Source organism: Corythoichthys intestinalis, chromosome 16, assembly GCF_030265065.1.
Source record: "Corythoichthys intestinalis isolate RoL2023-P3 chromosome 16, ASM3026506v1, whole genome shotgun sequence".
Classification (NCBI taxonomy): domain Eukaryota; kingdom Metazoa; phylum Chordata; class Actinopteri; order Syngnathiformes; family Syngnathidae; genus Corythoichthys; species Corythoichthys intestinalis.
In genome coordinates this window covers 17,212,218-17,230,069 of record NC_080410.1, presented here as the reverse complement: position 1 = coordinate 17,230,069, position 17,852 = coordinate 17,212,218, and the positions used below count along the sequence as shown (strand labels likewise).

The window sequence follows — 17,852 nt, the reverse complement described above, 5'->3', positions numbered from 1 at the left end:
GAGGTTTGAGACGGGTCTTACTTTTTGGTGGCCTGGTTATTAATCTCATCCTGAAGCTCGTCTCTCTCCTGCTGAGCCTGTCTCTTCACACGCTCTGCAGCAGCTAGCTCCTGCACAAGGACACATATGTCAAGATTGTATTGCGCTTCTGTTACTCTTTAGCTCAAATTGGATGGAAGCAATGCACAAAATAAATGTTAAAAGTCAGAGAATGTACGAATAATGACCTCCTGCATCTGGAGCATTTCTGCTTCCATGCTCTTTAACTTCTTCTCTGTCTCTTTGCTCTGGGCAAGGATATCCTCTCTAGACAGGCGAGTGTCATCCAGTTCCCTGATAAGTTCCTTCATCTGGGCCTAAGGCGCATACATAACATTAAAAATCAGGTAAAAGGAAAAACAGTTTCAGGTTTATCAACAGTGACTTACTTGGATCTTCTTCAACTGTTTGAGGGCTTCTTCGCGGTTCTTGTTGGCCATGTCTATGCCTGCCTCCAGCTCCTTCAGGTCCAGCTCCAGTTTCTTGCGTGAGGCCACAGCACCCGAACGCTGCTTCCGCTCATCCTCCAGCTCCATTTCCATCTCACGGACCTGGCCAGCGGTAGGGAAAAATGCATTTGATACCACAGAAAAAAAGGATAAGCTGCACTTTTAAAAAAAATGCTTTTAGTTAAGACTGCAACGAATAATCGATTAAAAAAATTAGTTGCCAACTAATTTGACAATCGATTTTTGCCCCGTTTGGGTCCTTGTTTGTGTATAATGTGAGGCTGCGCGTGCCAGTGATTACAGCAAGAGAGACTTCACTGCCGCTGCTGGTATTTTGTTGTTGAGTCAATACTATTACCATGTGTCGAGAGTTCGTTTGTCGTCTGTGTTGTTAGATCCAGTGTGCCGTCGTCAGAGGTGAGTATATGTAGCCAATTGTATTGTTTGTATTCTTTGTTGATGAAACGTTACGAGTTAGCACGGAGCACTAAGCTCGTTAGCGATTATGCCAGTTATGCCCCTTTCCCACTGAAACTAGTGGGTCAACGCGCGTTTTTCCAAGCCGATGCAACCCACTAGCAATTGGCATTTGGCACCTTTCCCATTGACAAAAAAAAGCCATGTCTTTTTTTTTTTTTTTCCCCACCCGTCTAACCCCCCCACCCCTCCTCAGCAGTGCGTAAGGTTCGTGACGTCACTACGCTAAGATGCGCTTCGACAAGTGCAACCGAATTCATTCAGTTCAAGGAAGTAAACAATGCAAAGCAACATAGAAGCCTCCTTTACGTTTGTGTTCTCTGTTTTCATGCTTTTTACTGCCCTCAAAATGGTCAAAATGCAGCAAAGGATCAACACTGCTTGTGCTGAGGCAACGTAGGCGACGTGAATTTTGGCTTGAAATTGAAAGGAGTCGTGTACGTCACAGAAGGAGGAGAAGAGCCTTTTTTTCATCTGTTATGGCTATTGCTAACGCTGCTACACCGACTGTTCGCCGTATGTGGATCCGGGCTAGAGCACATGGTTTTTGTTTTTTGTTATGACGCATCACGTACTAGCCTACGTCACCACGTATATTAGCGTGCTGACTGTTGACCCCGGGTTTTGCTTTCACACTGCATGGCGGTCAGAGCCGAGGTGATTTTAACGCGGGTCGCTTGGCGGGTTGATTGACACGGGTCGAAGCGGGTCGCTGCACCTTTCCCACAGCCACCAAAAGCCGATTGTTAGCGGGTTGACACGGGTTTTTTGGCCAGTGGGAAAGGGGTATTAGTGTCTTAAGTGTCCCGTTTGTATTGGGTTTTGGAGAAACATATTAGCCACTTGAGTTATTGTTAGGGAAAGTTTCTTTTGATAAAGAAACCACACAAATTACCACTTTATATCGCAGCTTAAGTCTCCTTTCAACTCAAACTAAATTGTCATACAAGAGTGTGCTTTGAAATTGGATTTGGAACTGTTCAATAGAGAAACCTATTCATCACAGTCTGCCTCCTCCTTATTCAATTTTGTTGTTTAGTTTGTATAAAGAAAATAAATGTGTCATTGACATAATATATATCAGCGCTTTGCCCACCAGGAAAAAAAAAAGTCAATTAGCAGCACTTTTTTTATTTGAATGAGCCGGACTTGTGTGATTTGTGTACTGAGAAATTCTTTTAATGTTTTATACTCAAAACCTTTATTAAAAACTTTAATAAGTTTTATGTGCTTAAAACACTACAGTTAAGTCAGGAAGCTGTAATAATTTTTTAGGAAGTAGTCATCCATTTTATCTTTATTATTACTTACAACATGCCCAAAACAACTTCAATTGTGAAGGTAATTTAAAAAAAGTGACATTTATCCGTTTAATCGATTATAAAAAAAATAATAGTTGCAACCCTACAGTCTATTCATCCTTCTGCTGTGAACTTAAATGAGTTTGTCCCTAGTAGATGTCCAATCCATTTGAACTGGGAGGCGCCAGTTCAAATGGATCATTAGACACCCATTGATGTCAGTGGCAGCCAATGAAATAAGGCAATAGGAACAAAAACAAAGCTTAAAACAAGTTTCAAAAATTGTTTTATGCATAATAAAAATGATGTTAATAAAGTATAAAACGCTTATCTTCAATATAATCTTTCTCTCCCCCTATTTATGCTGTCAGCCCCCAAATAATTTGAAAGAAAAACATTTTCCTGGTAAAATCTATTGAGTAACTGGTTGCTAGATTTCCTTTTCAGCAAAAAAAAAAAACAAAAAAAAAAACAAAAAAAAAAAAAAACAAACTATCGATTTATCGCCTAGGCCTAATGACAGTACCTGTTTGACCAAAGACCTCTTCTTCTCTTCACCCATCTCATCCCGTCCTGCCAGGTCTCGCTCATATTGAGCCTTCATGGCCTGCATGTTGACCTCCAGGCGCAGCTTGGCGTCCTCAGTGGCCTGCAACTCATCCTCCAGCTCTTCGAGCTGAGTCTTCATCTCTTCTAGCTGCTGTTCCATTGCACGTTTGGATTTCTCCAACTCGTGAACCTGCAGGACATGGTAGTTAGTTTCAGTCTTTTCCAAAATCTCAAGGGAAAAAGGGCTATCTATGAAAGTTGATCATACATTCTTTCCAACGTCATCCTTGGATGACACCAAATCCTCCATTTCAGCCCGAAGCAATTTATTGTTGCGGTCCAGATCCTCCTTCAGATCAATGAGAGATTCCAGCTCGCGGGCCAAAGACAAAGCCCGAGTCTCTTTCTCGCGGGCCTCAGCTTCAGCTCGATCTCGCTCCTCCGCGTAACGTGCAGATATGTTCTTCTCCTCTGCTAACATCTGGATAGGAAGGTGGGTAGTTTGTTCGAGCTCAATCATCAGACTGATCATTTCAACTGTATGCTCACCTGGTCAAACTTCTTTTGCTTCTTCTCCAGGTTGGAGACTATTTGTCTGAGGTGGTCCTGATCTACGAGCAGGTCGTCTAACTCTTGCTGGAGACGGGTCTTGGTTTTGTCCATTTTGTCATAAGCAGAGCATTTCTCTTCCAGACGCTGGCATGTTGCCTCCAGGTCTTTCTGCAGCCTCTTCTTTCCTTCTTCAGCACTCTCCAAGTAAGTCGAATCCTGCTCAAGTTTCTTCTTGAATTCTGCCAGCTAATACCAAGAAAATATAAGTATAAAAGGTACAAACTGTTATTGCTCACCGTAGAAAGTGATTGCTAATGTAGATTTGACTTGATATTTTGTTTGGTTCATTGAAGCAAAATGAGAGAAGTTCAATCAGTCTTGTTTCATACCTGAGCGTGAGCCATTTGAAGCTGCTTTTCCACATTTCTTTTAGCTTCTTCTTCTTCCTCCAGCTGTTCCCTCAAGTTATTCTGCTCATCCTCCAGTTGGCGCAGACGTGTTCCCATTGACAGTTTCTGCCGTGTCTCTTCCTGAAGTACTTCCTGATGTAAACAAAAAAACATTTTATAGATAAGATGATTTTATGAACCTGGTGGGCCACCAAGCTTTCTAACTCATTGCCTGCCATTGACAATGATATACAGTACATCTAATATATCCCTGTGAATGCTCATGTTTCAGTGCGATTGGCGGTGCTTAACGTCCAATCCCTTTTTGACTGGGAAGAGCTCATTCACCCCTTAGTCAAAAAAAGATTGGATGTCTAGCACAGTCAATGGCAGCTAAGAGTTAAGCAAAAGTATCTGATGAGCATGTGCAAAAAACTAAAATTCATAGGGGGGGTTGAAATATTTCTAAGTCAATTTTAAAAAAAACAAAAAAACAAAATGGAAGTATACCTGAACATCCTGGAACTGAGACTCCAGTGTGGAGTGATCTTTGGTTGCTTTAATGGACTTTGACTCCACATCATTCAGGAGCGCGTTGACATTTTCCAGTTCTGCCTGTGGATAGCGACAAACAAGTATATTGTTTTAATTCCTAAAATAACTCAGGTTTATAAGCATATCCTGGAAGTATAGGGCATATAGCTAATCATTTACAATAAGAGCACAGAGTGGAATCACTCAAACATACCTGCATTTTTGCAGATTTCTCACTTAGCTCCAACCTCTGACGCTCACTCTCGGAAAATTTGAGCTGCAACTCTTGAACCTGGGCTTCAGCCTTTTTCCTGCGATGTTCTGAATCTCCTTTCCCCTGCATTAAGCTCTGAAGCTCAATGGTCAGCTCATTCCTTTCAGATTCCAGAGCCTGTTTGGCCTTCTCCATGGACACTTTATTCTGCAGGACAGGTAATGCAGAAATAAATTGTAATTCGATTGCCCCAAAAAAGATTTTTAAAAAGTTGAAATTTGAAGCTAAAAATGTTACAATACCCGCTTCGCCTGCTCCAGCTGCTCATTTAATTCATCAAAGGCTTGACCATGTTTCTGTCTCATGTCAACCATCTGCTGTTCGTGCGCTTTGGCCTCATCTTCCAGGGCCCTCTTGAGCTGCGCTACTTCTGTCTCGCGCTTGGTTCTGCGCAGGCAAAGCAAAGTTGAAACTTAAATTGTAAAACAAAGGATTTATTAATGTCACAGTAATAATGACAATGAAACAACAATATAAATTGGCTTTTACACAATAAAACGATTTATGAAAGTGTTACTTTTCAAAAAAGCAGGAAGATAAAGCAACAGTCCCGAGATGCCCAGTTACTAACACGGGTTGTTGTTGGTTATCACACCTTTAACAGTTCAAAGGATCTAAATGTTTTTTTTGGTCAGTGTACATGGGCATAATGAAATGGTTTTAAAACTGCTATCTGATGTGTACATTGTATGAACAGATTAAAATAACAAAACAAACAAACAAAAAAAACTAGAAAATAAAGCCAGTTAAGCACAACAGTGTGCAACTGTGCGGTGCTGTATTGCAGGCAGTGGGTACATAAACTCTGCAAATTTGGAAAGTGCATACGCTATGGCATTAACAAGATGTTAATGTTGCTTTCTGTACTCGATTTAACTTTGTGTTTAATACATCTAGTGTTCTTGAATGTAATGAGTTCTTGTTTTTACACAATAACCTGACAATAAAAATGGATGTATTCTATTGAGACTATCGTAAACCTGTTCTAATTTAATGGTAATGTCATAATTAGAGGTGGGAATCTTGGGGCACCTAACGATTAGATTACGATTCAGAGGCTACGATTCGATTATTGATGCACCCACCCGCCCCCGCTTTTAATGTTTTGTATATTATTTCCAAAAGTGTTCAAAAATCCTCTCGGGCTAAACCAAACTACTATTTCAGTATCAGGTTAACAGTAAAAAATAAATAAATAAATAAATAAAATACTCAAGTCCCAGTTCTGTATCAGCAGCTTTAAACCATATTCAATTAATTTAATGATGTGAATCAACCGTTAAAGTTGTTAAAATTGCTCCTGTTATTCCATAATTTCCCTTCTGTCAACTTTTGACATGTGAAAGTTTTAAACAGAGCCTTCCAGAAAAGTCTACTGCTTTAAGATGGCGGCTGTTTACTAACGCCGGCAAGTCTATCATTTCGCATCTAGTTTTATACACATACACACACACTATATATACACATATACACATATACACACATACACATACACATACACATATACACATACATATATACACATATACACATACACATACATATATACACATACACATACATATATACACATATACACATACATATATACACATATACATACACATACATATATACACATATACACATATATATACACATATATACATATACATATATACACACACACATATATACACATACATACACATATACACATATACACACACACATATATACACATACATACACATATACACATATACACACACACATATATACACATATATATATATACACATATATATATATATATATATATATATACACACACATACACACACACTATATATACACACACATACATATATATATATATATATATACACACACATACACACACACTATATATACACACACATACATATATATATATATACACACATACGTATGTGTGTGCGTGCGTGCGTGCGTGATATCTACCGTAGCATTATGTGGCCATACGTTTGTAGCAACTAGCACTGGGCGTTGTTTGTAGCGGCTATCGGCCGCAGTCAGGTATTACTGTTTTTTTTTTGTGTGTGTGTGTTTTTTTTTTTTTTTTTTTTTTTTTTAAATCTAGTGGCATAAGTCGGCCCCGAAGACTGCGCTGACTATGTTTTAGTTCCGCTTAACCTGGTATAATTAAATAATAAGAATTTGGATGTTTGTGACTCGTTCTCGTATGTTCCACAGCTGAATCGCAAATAATCTAAGAATCGGAAATTTTGCACGCCTGTAGTCATAATGTATTCTTGTTAATGTTTTCTTATTTATTAGGATAACTTAATATGAACAGGACTACCTAAGTTCTTGTTGTGCAGCAGTGGAGTCAAGTGTGTCCTCCAGCTCAGTCTTGAGAGCCTCAAGTTCTTCTCCAAGGTCCCGACGATGTTTCTCTGCTTTGGCCCGGGACTGTCGCTCCATCTCTAGATCATCTTGGAGTTCGGATATCTGAGCATCCATTTCTCTGATTTTTTTCTGAGCCATATTCTTTTGTGCTGCTTCCTCCTCAATCCTAAAATGACAAGTGCAATAATTTTGAAGATTGGCATACACAATTTCTCAAACATTTCTAAAAATGCTGAACCACATCATCAGTAAACACCTGGCTAGAGCAGCTTGAAGCTCTTCCTCCTTTTTGGCTAATTGGGCACGGAGCTCAGCAATCTGGGCCTGCAGTTCAGCAATTTGGTCGTGTACGTCGGTGAAGTCCCCCTCAAGCTTGCGTCTGTTCTTTTCCAGCTCCTGCCGTTGCTTCTCCTCCCTGCGGAGTCGGTCTGAAAAGATATTTACACATATGAATTTGTTAAGAGGGAATAAGTACTTTGAACCAAAACTGAAGTTAAAATATTTCAGTCTACCTTCGAGATCTGTGATCATGGCCTCATGTTTAGTTTTTAGTTTCTGTAAGCTCTTCGATTTCTCTTCCTCTTCTGCAAGGTTGGTAGTGAACTCCGATATTCTCTCCTCCATCAACTTTTTCTCCTAAATTCATATATTTTTTTTAAGTACATGATATATTCTATTCTGCTCTCATCAAAAATTCATTCAAACCTTGATAAGTTTGGCGTTCTGATCATCTAGGACCATTACATCATCTTCAAACTTCTTCATTTTGGCCTCTAGTGTAACCTTTTCCAGTTGCAGCTTCTGTCTAGCGCCCTCTTCTTCATCCAGCTGTTGCTCCAAGTCCTGTTTCCAGATAAAATTGAATTAGACACTAAAAAGCTACAAGCCATGAGGCCGTTTCGGGAGTGAGCATCTCACAACTTACAGAAATGTTTTGTTGCATCTTCTTTTTTTCAGTTGACAGCTGAGAAGCACGCTCTTCCTCCTCCTCCACACGAGCTTCCAGGTCGTGGAGGATCTCCTCAAGTTCTTGCTTCCTGGCAGCCAGGCGAGCTCTCATCTCTTCAGCCTCGGCACACAGTTCTGTTTCTGCCTGAAGCTGTTCTTGCAGGGCCATTTTCTCGGCATTCAGCTACACGAGCAGTGGGTACAGCATTTAAGCATTGTGGCCAAGGTGTATTTTCACTTGTCACACAATTTTCCAATTGCCAATCTTTTGATTGTACCTGCTGATGTTGGTCTTCCAGTTCCTGCAGCTGTTGTTGAGTATACATCTGCTTCTCCTTCACTTTGTTCAACTCATCATCTTTGGCCTGCATTTCCTCTTCTTGTCTGCTTACTTGAAGCAAGGGCTTCACCTGAGGACAAAATTATAATTGTAAAAAGCTCATGCAACATATTAAAGATTTTTTTAAAATGCATTTCCTGGAGTAATTATGTGGGGATGCTTTCCTCATTTTTAGTATCTTCATATAAATTTGGAAGCATTTGCATGTCACTAGTTAACTCATTGACTGACATTGATGGCGCTATACATCCAATTTGTACTGCTCAAAATAAGTAACCCTCAACATGCTACTTTCAGAGCTCACTGGGTGTGATTGACAGTAGAGGAGTTCCATAAAAATCGATTATTACATGCATCGTGATTCGACACGTGACGATTCGATTACGATTCATGAGGGTTCAAAAACGATTTTCCCTCATAACTTTATGGCATCCGCTCGTAGCAGAACAAATTCAAGACACGTCTGCCGCCCGGGCACACGCACGTTATGATGGATGCTGCCTGTTACTGAGAGAGAGAGATTTACTCCTTTTTAAAAGCCTTTACTGTTGTTGTTTTTGAGATGTTAATAGTTAGCGCCAAGCGCTAAGCTAATTAGCTAACGTGTTTTTCATATGCAGAACATGTAAAACCATGATTAAGTACAGCGTTAACACTACAAACATGCGAAATAGTACAGAAATGTGGAAAAAAAAAGTATATTGGTTAAAAGAAGTCTTATTTCTAAAGACACGTTGTTTCCAGAAAATGTGGAATTCATTCCGTGTAAATTTTATTGTATCGTTGAGAGAAATAAGCACTCCATTTAAAACGGTTAATGTTTAGCACTTTCTTAAATTAAAAATCATATGTAGTGAATGGAAAACTTATTGGGTATTAAAGCAACACTAGGTAACTTTGCAGTTTTGGTCAATTTTAGCGACGCCGGTGGACAAAAGCGGCAAAATGCCTTAAGGAAGACGTTCCCATGAGGACCAGTGCATACCCCCACAGTGTCGGAAAATCATGATCTCCCGGTCACCTGCAGATGGATTAAACAACATTTCTGTTTCCAGCGGCTGTGTGAAGAATGAACAGTAATATGGTAATGAATCCAGTTGTGGCTAAACAATAGCATATAACGCGGTTAGCAACAGTGTGGCTAACCCCCCAACCCTGACGAGTTCGTTTTTGGTTAATCCAGAGACAAAAACTCTTTTGTTGCTCTGCCATCTTTGCAGAATTCGCGTGGAAGCTTTCGCATCGACTACCGTCTCTATACTGAATGGGGAAAATGATGTATGCCGTAAAGCAGTCAGCACATTTGTAGTTTTTTTTGTGTGGCAGGGTTCATGCCACTCCTCAAAGGTAATTAGTGCCGGTGAAAGAGATACAGACCCTTCAAGATATATCAAGAAGTATCATTCAACTAGTTGTCAGTCAATGTATCATCACAAACACTATGAAAATATTTTATAAAGGTTGAACAGTTACCTAGTGTTGCTTTAAATGTGCCATTGTAAATGAATGGGGTTATTAAAAATGTATGGGGAGGTTTCTGTCAAATTTTGCAGAATTTGACAAATACTAGGGCAAGTAGCATTTTGAAAAATTGGAAAAAAAGTTTTGAGCCTAAACATTAATGTTAGGGACAAAATCTTCAGAGGCTGCATCGCGTGATTTTCAATGGAATGGAATGGTGTATCGGTCAAAGTGTGTGAGCTGTGCGGCGTGTTGAAAAAGTCGGATAGGAAAAACATTGCGATTTTTATAGGCTGTGAGCTTAACTTTGCAAAGCAACCTCACAAATTACAGCGAGGAATCAGAGGCCTGATTTTTACCTTGGTGAATAGCCTCCACCACTGCCAGTTTCGGAGTTTGAGATAGGCAGCACAATTCCTCTGGATCACCTTCATTGCAGTCAGTTGCTGTTGTCGCTTGGCAAAAGCTCTGCAAAAGAATTAAAGTCAATCTACAAAATAATATGCTTTACTTTCAGACATACTTCTTTTGCTAAATCGTACATGTGTAGGGAGTGTACTGAAGCACAATTATATTTACCTGCGCGCCAAATGGCCTCTGCACCAAGCCTGAAAACTAATAATGATGTCTGTGATTTTCATGTCCCTCTCTTCTTCCAGGTGAGCAAGAACACCAGCTCTGAAGAAAACTTTACTTTGTCCAATGCGGTAAAGATTAGGATCGAGCTCCAGACTTTTGATCTGACAGGAAAAGCACATTCATTTTTTTTGGGTGGCATGGCTTGACAGAAGATGAAACAGAAAATTAGAAACTCTTACCATAAGCACACAAGCCTGCTTTCCATCCATGAAGCCTTTGGGAATAGCATTCGGAGTAAGGATTTCATACCTGAGAAAAGAGCAGATAACATTTAGTATCTACTGGAACCCACACACTAGAACTGAAAATCAAGGGCTTAATATTTGACTACCTCTGTCTGAACTCCTGGAAGACGATTCGATTGGGAAAGCCTTGTCTGCAGATACGAATGCCCTCCAGAACACCATTACATCTTAACTGTTCCAGAACCAGATGAGGTTCTAGTTTTCCTGCCTACAGTAGGTGAAATGAAAGACAGGGTTGGTTGTCACGCACGCTATAACTCGACCAGTGGAAGGCAGTGTTAGGATATATCGGTATTGAAATGATCAGAATGGTTCCTGTTAAAAAACTAAATAAAACCACATTGTCTTTATTGCAGATTATCACATCAACTTAAAGAACAGGCAATTTAAGGTAAATTTCTATTCTTTTTATGAGCTTTTACAGAATAAGTTCCTAGCTAGGAAAGTGTTACCGTTAAGGCTACAGTCTTTCAGCCAGAAACACGAGTTTGGTTTGGTTGTTCCAGTTAGGATAGAGATGGTTGTCACACCATCAACTGTTCAAGGGATTCAAACCTTTTTTTATTGACACTGTACAGGGCACAGTGAAATTGTTTTACAGCAGCCTCACTTGTGCACATTGTATAAATTGGATTTAACAAAAAAAAAAAAAAAAAACTCAGTGTGAGCAGTGTAGTGTGTAGGCAGTGGGCACACCACCTCTGCATATTTTCAGAGCACAGATTCTACGTCAGTCATTCAGACAGAATAGTTAAGGGAAAAATGTTTAGTTCTGGTCTGGACCTATTTTCATTTGGTGTTGGATAACCCATATCAACTGCACAATGCAGATGGTTGTCACAAAGTGCCAAATTGTCAATGTCTTTGATAATTAGTCTTAAAAAGTAAAAGGAGTTGACAAATGAAAAGAGTATTTAATCCAATATATTAAGTTTTCTAGTAATAAATGACTAGAGCTGGGAAAAAACATCATCTGGTGATATATCGCGATCCTTTATGTCACGGTCTGAGTATCGATACTTTATATCGGTACTTTAGATAGTTCTAATGTGCTGCGGCAACACAGCGCCTCCCACAAGCCAATAAACTAGAGAGCCTGACTTAAATAATCAGGATCGTTATCAGGCTCCTGCAGAGCTTACTGATGAGCTGATCATTTGATTCAGGTGTTTTAAAAGGAGAGGGACATGGAAAACAAGCTGCATAGGGGCCCTCGAGGACCGGAGTTGGCTACCCCTGATCTCCAGGGATGAGAGGGCGTACATGCGCTCTACAACCTGGACAAGCATCCTGGAAGAGTGAATGGTCAGCAGAGGGCGTGACTCGCCTGTCAATCTGACAGGTGAGTCACGCCTTCATCCATCAGCTAATAAAGACGCCTCACACCAACACCAGTGACCCTCTGACAAAGGTGGAAGTGTTCGCTGAAACATTTCAGGTAAGTAAATCACCTACTATTGTCTGGGATAAAAGAAAACTTTGACTAATGTTTAAAACTTATTTTTTTTCGGTATCGGATCTTGCACAGGAACTGTTAATGCAACTTTTCTATGTAAAAAAAAAAAAAGAATAAATGTCAAACGGCTTCTAGTTTAAACGGAGATGTATGCCTATGTGTTTTTATGAATTTTAAAAGGTAATATGATGCCATAGTTGAAGTATCGAAATACGTATCGGATGGCCAAACAGGTATCAGGATATGGATCGGATAATGACAAAACTGCATCGTTCCAGCCTTATAAATGACTATTCTAATACGTGCTTATGCAAAGTTGCGTATTCATGAAAGCGTAAAAATTGTGACAATCAACCAATTCTTCCTTAACGATCTTACTTTGATAGTGGCTTACGTTCAAGTGTGTTTCTGTGATACCTTTTTCTCATGGTTGGGGATGATGCAGCGGACAAAGTTTGGATTCGTGTTCCTTAGAGTGGCCATGAGCTTGGAAAGTTGCTCTTTGTAGAGCTGGCCCACAGTGCGGAACATGCCCTTGCGGGTCTTAAAAGCACCTGGCATCTCTGACATGCCGGACACCTTATCCAGGCCTACGATGCGGTCAACTACAAAAGACGGCAGCAGAGAAACGCATCAATTTGTTACTTAAAACGGTTCAATTTAATCAGATGAATGGTGACGGGCAAAATTGCAAAAAATGCATGACAATGACAAAATGCACCATCCACTTCCACAGGGTAGAAAACCACCCAGAGAAAGTAGTGGATAGAGAACTAGAAACAATAACACCACACAATAGATGGGATGCAGACTGAAACTGAGGGGAAGTACAATCCAGTGAGGGGTGAAAAGATTATAATCACAAACCAATGGGGAGGGTAAAACAGTGCAGTGGGTGAATGTCAACTGTTCACGCAGTAGTTTGGTGTGAAAACGATGTGTGGCAGTTTAGTAGATGTATATGTGCATTGGAATAGTGACAAACTTGTTACAGTGGGCATATATTTTTTGTGAGGGCCCGACAAAGGGAAGAAAAACCAAACCCATGCAGCATATACCCATTTCTGCAGTACCCATGACCACCACCAGGAGTCCCATACCACACTATTACATTGGAGAGGGAAAGGAAGAGTTCAATGGAGCAAAAGGTGGTAGGTTTAAAAGTAGTCGAGCACAGTCAAAGCTTGAACATTTTTTACTGATGTCATTTAAACATGAGCTTTTAGACCAAAGCAGGTTTTACTCACTGAGGAAAAACCGATGAAGCAAACAAAGTAATTACGTGAAAAACAGTAGGAATGGCAGGAAAAGACCACCACATAAAGAAACTTTGTCACCTGAGTCAGAGTGTAGTATAGGAAAACGCTGATAAAAATAGGCTCTCTGAGAATTTTGAACCTCTGAGTGCCAGCAAAGACATTTGGGTCAAATGTAACATACATAATGGAGCCAAACAGAGGAAAGATAGGATTTAAAGAAAAGGTCAAAACAAAGGTACGCACAGACAGTAAAGAAAAAGAAACCACAGTGAAATGAAACAGACAATAAAATAGTGTATTAACTATCAGTGCCATTCACAATAAAAGACATCTATATTTGCCAGAGGCAGAGTATAGTTATATTTAATTCATGTTAGTAAAATGCTCATCTACTCTTTAGTTTGTTTTTATTGCAGATTCTTTCAAACTACCATTTAAAAAAATAAAAAATAATCTAGATCAAATGAAAGGGAAAAAAAATAAAAATACGTTTTTTGTTTTTTTTTTCCGGATTGCCCAGCTCTAAAGGTATATGGGGTATCTAAAATGTTTAAATGTCTGGTAGTTGTGTTATAAGGCAGGAGTACAAACAATGTTGACATTCAAAACAGAACTTTTTCCCTCCAGACTTACCGTCCTTCCAGAGTTCAGAAACAAATTTGTCTGTTGACTGGTTGAGCAGTGAGGCAACATTGTCATTCAAAGGGTCCATGTTCTTCATCAGCCACTCATCTGCTTTATAGTCAACCTAATGAATGACGAGAATGGCGTCAGCATTTACTGAGTATTGACATCAAGTAATAATGAAAACACCTAAAGAAGTATCTATTTGCCCACCTTGCCAGCATAATGGATAATACAGAAATCTGCTTCATCCTTCAGTTTCTTTGGTTTGAAGAATTTAGGATGGGTGCCTTGCTCCTGCAGAACTTTCTCGACAAAGCTTTTGTCTGTAGCTTTGGGAAACCAGCACTCCTCATCTAGCAGAGCAAGAATACCAGGAGGGCTGGCCTGCAAACAATGGTAAAATGTGGCAATTAGTGTATTAATTACCATAATTTTTGCAGTATAAGGGGCACCTGACTATAAGCCATCAGCCACCAAATTTGACGCGAAAACGGCATTTGGTCATAGATAAGCCGCACTGGACTATAAGCCACAGGTGACTTCACTGTATTATGGGATATTTACACCAAAGGATATCAACCGGTAACTCTTTATTTAATGGCGGCATCATAAGACCAAATGAACCACCATTAAGATTGGAACCAATTGGCTGCAAAGCTTTATCGCTTCAAGAAGCTTCATTTGGCCATCACTGTTCTCTTGGGGGAGACAACCTCTGCTGCCACCTGCTGTTAACACTGTTGTCATCCAACATGTCTCCTAGCATGCATTGCAGTGCTACAGATGGAAATAATAAAAATTCATGTCCTGTGCTAATTATTTCTTCAGTTACTGTTCTAGAAGTTGTTTCAGTAATTGCTAGGAATGGAATTTTGGTAACACTATTTGCAGTGGCGCCATCAGACTGCCACTGCCACTGCCATGAGCATTAATGAATACTTATGACAGATGTCATTTTGTGTCATCTGGCAAATTATCTCACTTTTGAATTTATGTTAAAGATCCGAGCTGGCCATAAATGGAGTTAGTGACATAATTTGCCGGATGAAACCTAATGACATCTGTCATAAGCATTAATTAATGTCCATGTCTTATGACGCCGCTGTCAAATAAAGTGTTACCTATAAACCCAAATCAACAAATAAGTCGCACTGGACTGAGCCATATGACTAGAAAATTACGGTACTAACTGCTGAAGGACACAAAATCCCACCAGCAACTCACAGGTTTCTCAATGAGTTCGATGCAAGGCTGCAGATCGAGTCCGAAGTCAATGAAGCTCCACTCTATGCCTTCCCTTTGGTACTCCTCTTGCTCCAGGATAAACATGGTGTGGTTGAAGAGCTGCTGCAGCTTCTCGTTGGTGTAGTTGATGCACAACTGCTCGAATGAGTTTAGCTGTAAGAAAACAAATAAGAACACTGAATTGCGTCCACTATGTTTGACAGGCGTATTATCTACATGACAGGTGTCAAACTCGCAGCCCAGGGCCCAGATCCGGCCCCCCATGTCATTTGATGTGGCCCACGAAATAAATCATGTGGTTTGATTTCTTTTTTTGCCAAATGAAAAAAATTAATTCACTTCCTGTTATAGTATTTACCATTTTTTCCCCATTGAAAAATATACTTTTTATTTCCAAAATATAAGTATTGTTTTTACCTTTTCAAAAATGAATATTTGCAATTAACTTTTTTTTTTTTTTTTTTTTTTTTTTTTAAAGAAAAATAGGCAATAAATGAAAACTAAAAAGGAAGCACTTATATGATTAACAGAAATTATATATTTGTTTAAACATTTAAATAAAAATAAATTTGGCATATATTTGCAATTAAGAGAACAAAAAAGGATTTGGACAATTTATAGGTCAGAATGGCCCTGAACGATTGGTCAAAAACTACGACGTGGCCCGCATCGAAGAGGAGTTTGACACTGCTGATCAACATTTTTGGCTTACCTCAAAGATCTCAAAGCCAGCAATATCCAAGATGCCGATGAAGGAGGCTCCTTGTCTCTTGGTTTTGTCTAGGGCTTTGTTGATCCTCATAACTAACCAGCGGAACATTCTTTCATATGTGGCTTTAGCCAAGGCCTCCACAGCAAATTCTGCTTGCTCCTGGGTCTGGGCCTTTTGGACATAGTCTCGACCCACCTTTATCCTGGGTGTTAGGATGGCCCTTGTCAAGTCTGTTACATTCATACCCATGAGGTGGCAGACCTTCTGAGCAGCTGGAAGATGGAGCAGGTGAAGAGACAATAGAATATGCGTGAAAAGAGGCTTTGGCGGAATACTGTAAAAATGCTAATCTTAAATGCATTTTGAAAGAAAACAGTGACAAATTGGAGGAAAGTAGTCATTAAGAGTTTAAAGATAGAGGAGTGTGATCACAATCTAAGTTTAAAAGTTAGTTAATATATTAGTTTTTTTAAGTCCTATTACCAGAGAGAGCAGGAACAACTCTACCTGTGTTGTCAGGCATAGAGGCCTGATCGGTATGACGCTCCTTTTTGAAGCTCATGTTGCCCAGCTGCATTACAGAAGCCACCACCTTCAACATGCCTTCACAAAAAGAACATAACACTAAGTTCCCAATAACTAAACACAAGGCTGGGTGATATGGTCTAAAATTAATATCTCTGATTTTCTCACAAAAACATTTACAATTAAAAAAAAAATATATATATATATATATATATATATATATCCCACCTGCTTTAACGAGACTAAAAAAAAAGACAACTAAAAATTTTTAAAAAGTTTAACCCTTTCTAGAGCACTTACTGAACTCATTGGTTGCAATTGACAGCGCTAGACGTCCAATTAATTTTGACTGGAAGGGTGAACAAACGAATCAATGGCACTGAAAAATTAGCATTCATAGCCAGTCCTCCCAGTTTAAATGAATCCTTGCTGATGTCCAGCAAGGAGTTAAATACTGTACTATGAAATTTTACACACACAAACACAAAAAAAAAAAAACTTAATATTTACTGAGTATATCCGTTTTTATTCATTTTAGTTTTTTTTCTTCTTTTATTAACATTTGTCAATGCGTAATTTTGTATTTCATAATGTTAAAAATATATTTACAGTATATCTTTACAAACTAAGATCTAGTGTTACGTATAGAGAACAAGACTTTATGGGTCACTTGTACACCAAATGTTTATATTATGGGCTGCATGATTTAAAATCATGTCTTGGACTGTGGGATGGTCTTTAGTGTTTTTTTTTTTTTTTAATCATTATTACCAAAATTAATCATTTCACTATATAAAGGGTTTAAAAAAAAAAAAAAAAAAAAAAAGAATATTAAGTGCAAAACATTTTTCATATTTTTTCTCTCCCCCTACAGGGTGACCCAAAAAAAAGTTTACACTGCCATAATACTACTTAAATGCCATGTTTATTCATCTTAGAATTAGAATTGAATCACAAATTATACATTATTGTAAAGAACATGTACAGTACACTCTATTTTTCAATGTGTCCTCCCTTAAGTGTCACAACAGCCTCCAGGTGCCTGCGGAACGCCTCTTTATGTAGGATGCTGTCATCTTTTCCCAAAATCTAACAATGAACCTCTCCAAGGCTGCCACAGAAGTTTGTGGCTTCTTACAGGCACTGTCCTCCACAGTTGCCCATATGCTATAATCCAGGGGATTGAGATCTGGACTCTGGGGTGGCCACATATCACCTTGTCAATCAACTTTTTGGTCCGCACAGATCTTCACTTCCAGACCCAGGTTTTCGTGAGGCTGTTCCAGTAGCTTTCAGCTTCTTTTTAACTTTGTAGACTGCACATCTGGATATTCTCAGATTTGCTGCAATCTCAGTAGGTGTCAGACCGGCACGCAGCAATTCAGGTACAGCTAAAGTTTTCTTCATTTTCAGCAGAAGCACAGGAATTGTAGAGATGAGAGATTACCAGCTGCATTGAGT

At 39.2% G+C, this 17,852-nt stretch overlaps 1 protein-coding gene across 2 annotated transcripts in view; it reads right to left on the bottom strand.

The window, feature by feature from the left end:
• Window positions 1-17,852, bottom strand: part of myh9b (myosin, heavy chain 9b, non-muscle) — a 39,730-nt gene that overhangs the window by 4,201 nt on the left and 17,677 nt on the right. For both annotated transcript variants that reach the window (XM_057860727.1, XM_057860728.1), the window contains 26 exons: window positions 16,374-16,469; window positions 15,867-16,138; window positions 15,134-15,307; window positions 14,120-14,293; window positions 13,916-14,030; window positions 12,441-12,628; window positions 10,654-10,775; window positions 10,502-10,571; window positions 10,263-10,423; window positions 10,043-10,151; window positions 8,161-8,292; window positions 7,860-8,066; window positions 7,640-7,777; window positions 7,447-7,570; window positions 7,191-7,362; window positions 6,888-7,100; window positions 4,807-4,951; window positions 4,505-4,711; window positions 4,267-4,371; window positions 3,757-3,909; window positions 3,365-3,613; window positions 3,084-3,296; window positions 2,793-3,005; window positions 429-590; window positions 228-356; window positions 22-110 (listed from right to left, as the gene is read on the bottom strand). In XM_057860727.1, the coding sequence (XP_057716710.1) occupies window positions 22-110; window positions 228-356; window positions 429-590; window positions 2,793-3,005; window positions 3,084-3,296; window positions 3,365-3,613; window positions 3,757-3,909; window positions 4,267-4,371; window positions 4,505-4,711; window positions 4,807-4,951; window positions 6,888-7,100; window positions 7,191-7,362; window positions 7,447-7,570; window positions 7,640-7,777; window positions 7,860-8,066; window positions 8,161-8,292; window positions 10,043-10,151; window positions 10,263-10,423; window positions 10,502-10,571; window positions 10,654-10,775; window positions 12,441-12,628; window positions 13,916-14,030; window positions 14,120-14,293; window positions 15,134-15,307; window positions 15,867-16,138; window positions 16,374-16,469 (4,132 nt within the window). The remainder of the gene's footprint in view (window positions 1-21; window positions 111-227; window positions 357-428; window positions 591-2,792; window positions 3,006-3,083; window positions 3,297-3,364; window positions 3,614-3,756; window positions 3,910-4,266; window positions 4,372-4,504; window positions 4,712-4,806; window positions 4,952-6,887; window positions 7,101-7,190; window positions 7,363-7,446; window positions 7,571-7,639; window positions 7,778-7,859; window positions 8,067-8,160; window positions 8,293-10,042; window positions 10,152-10,262; window positions 10,424-10,501; window positions 10,572-10,653; window positions 10,776-12,440; window positions 12,629-13,915; window positions 14,031-14,119; window positions 14,294-15,133; window positions 15,308-15,866; window positions 16,139-16,373; window positions 16,470-17,852) is intronic.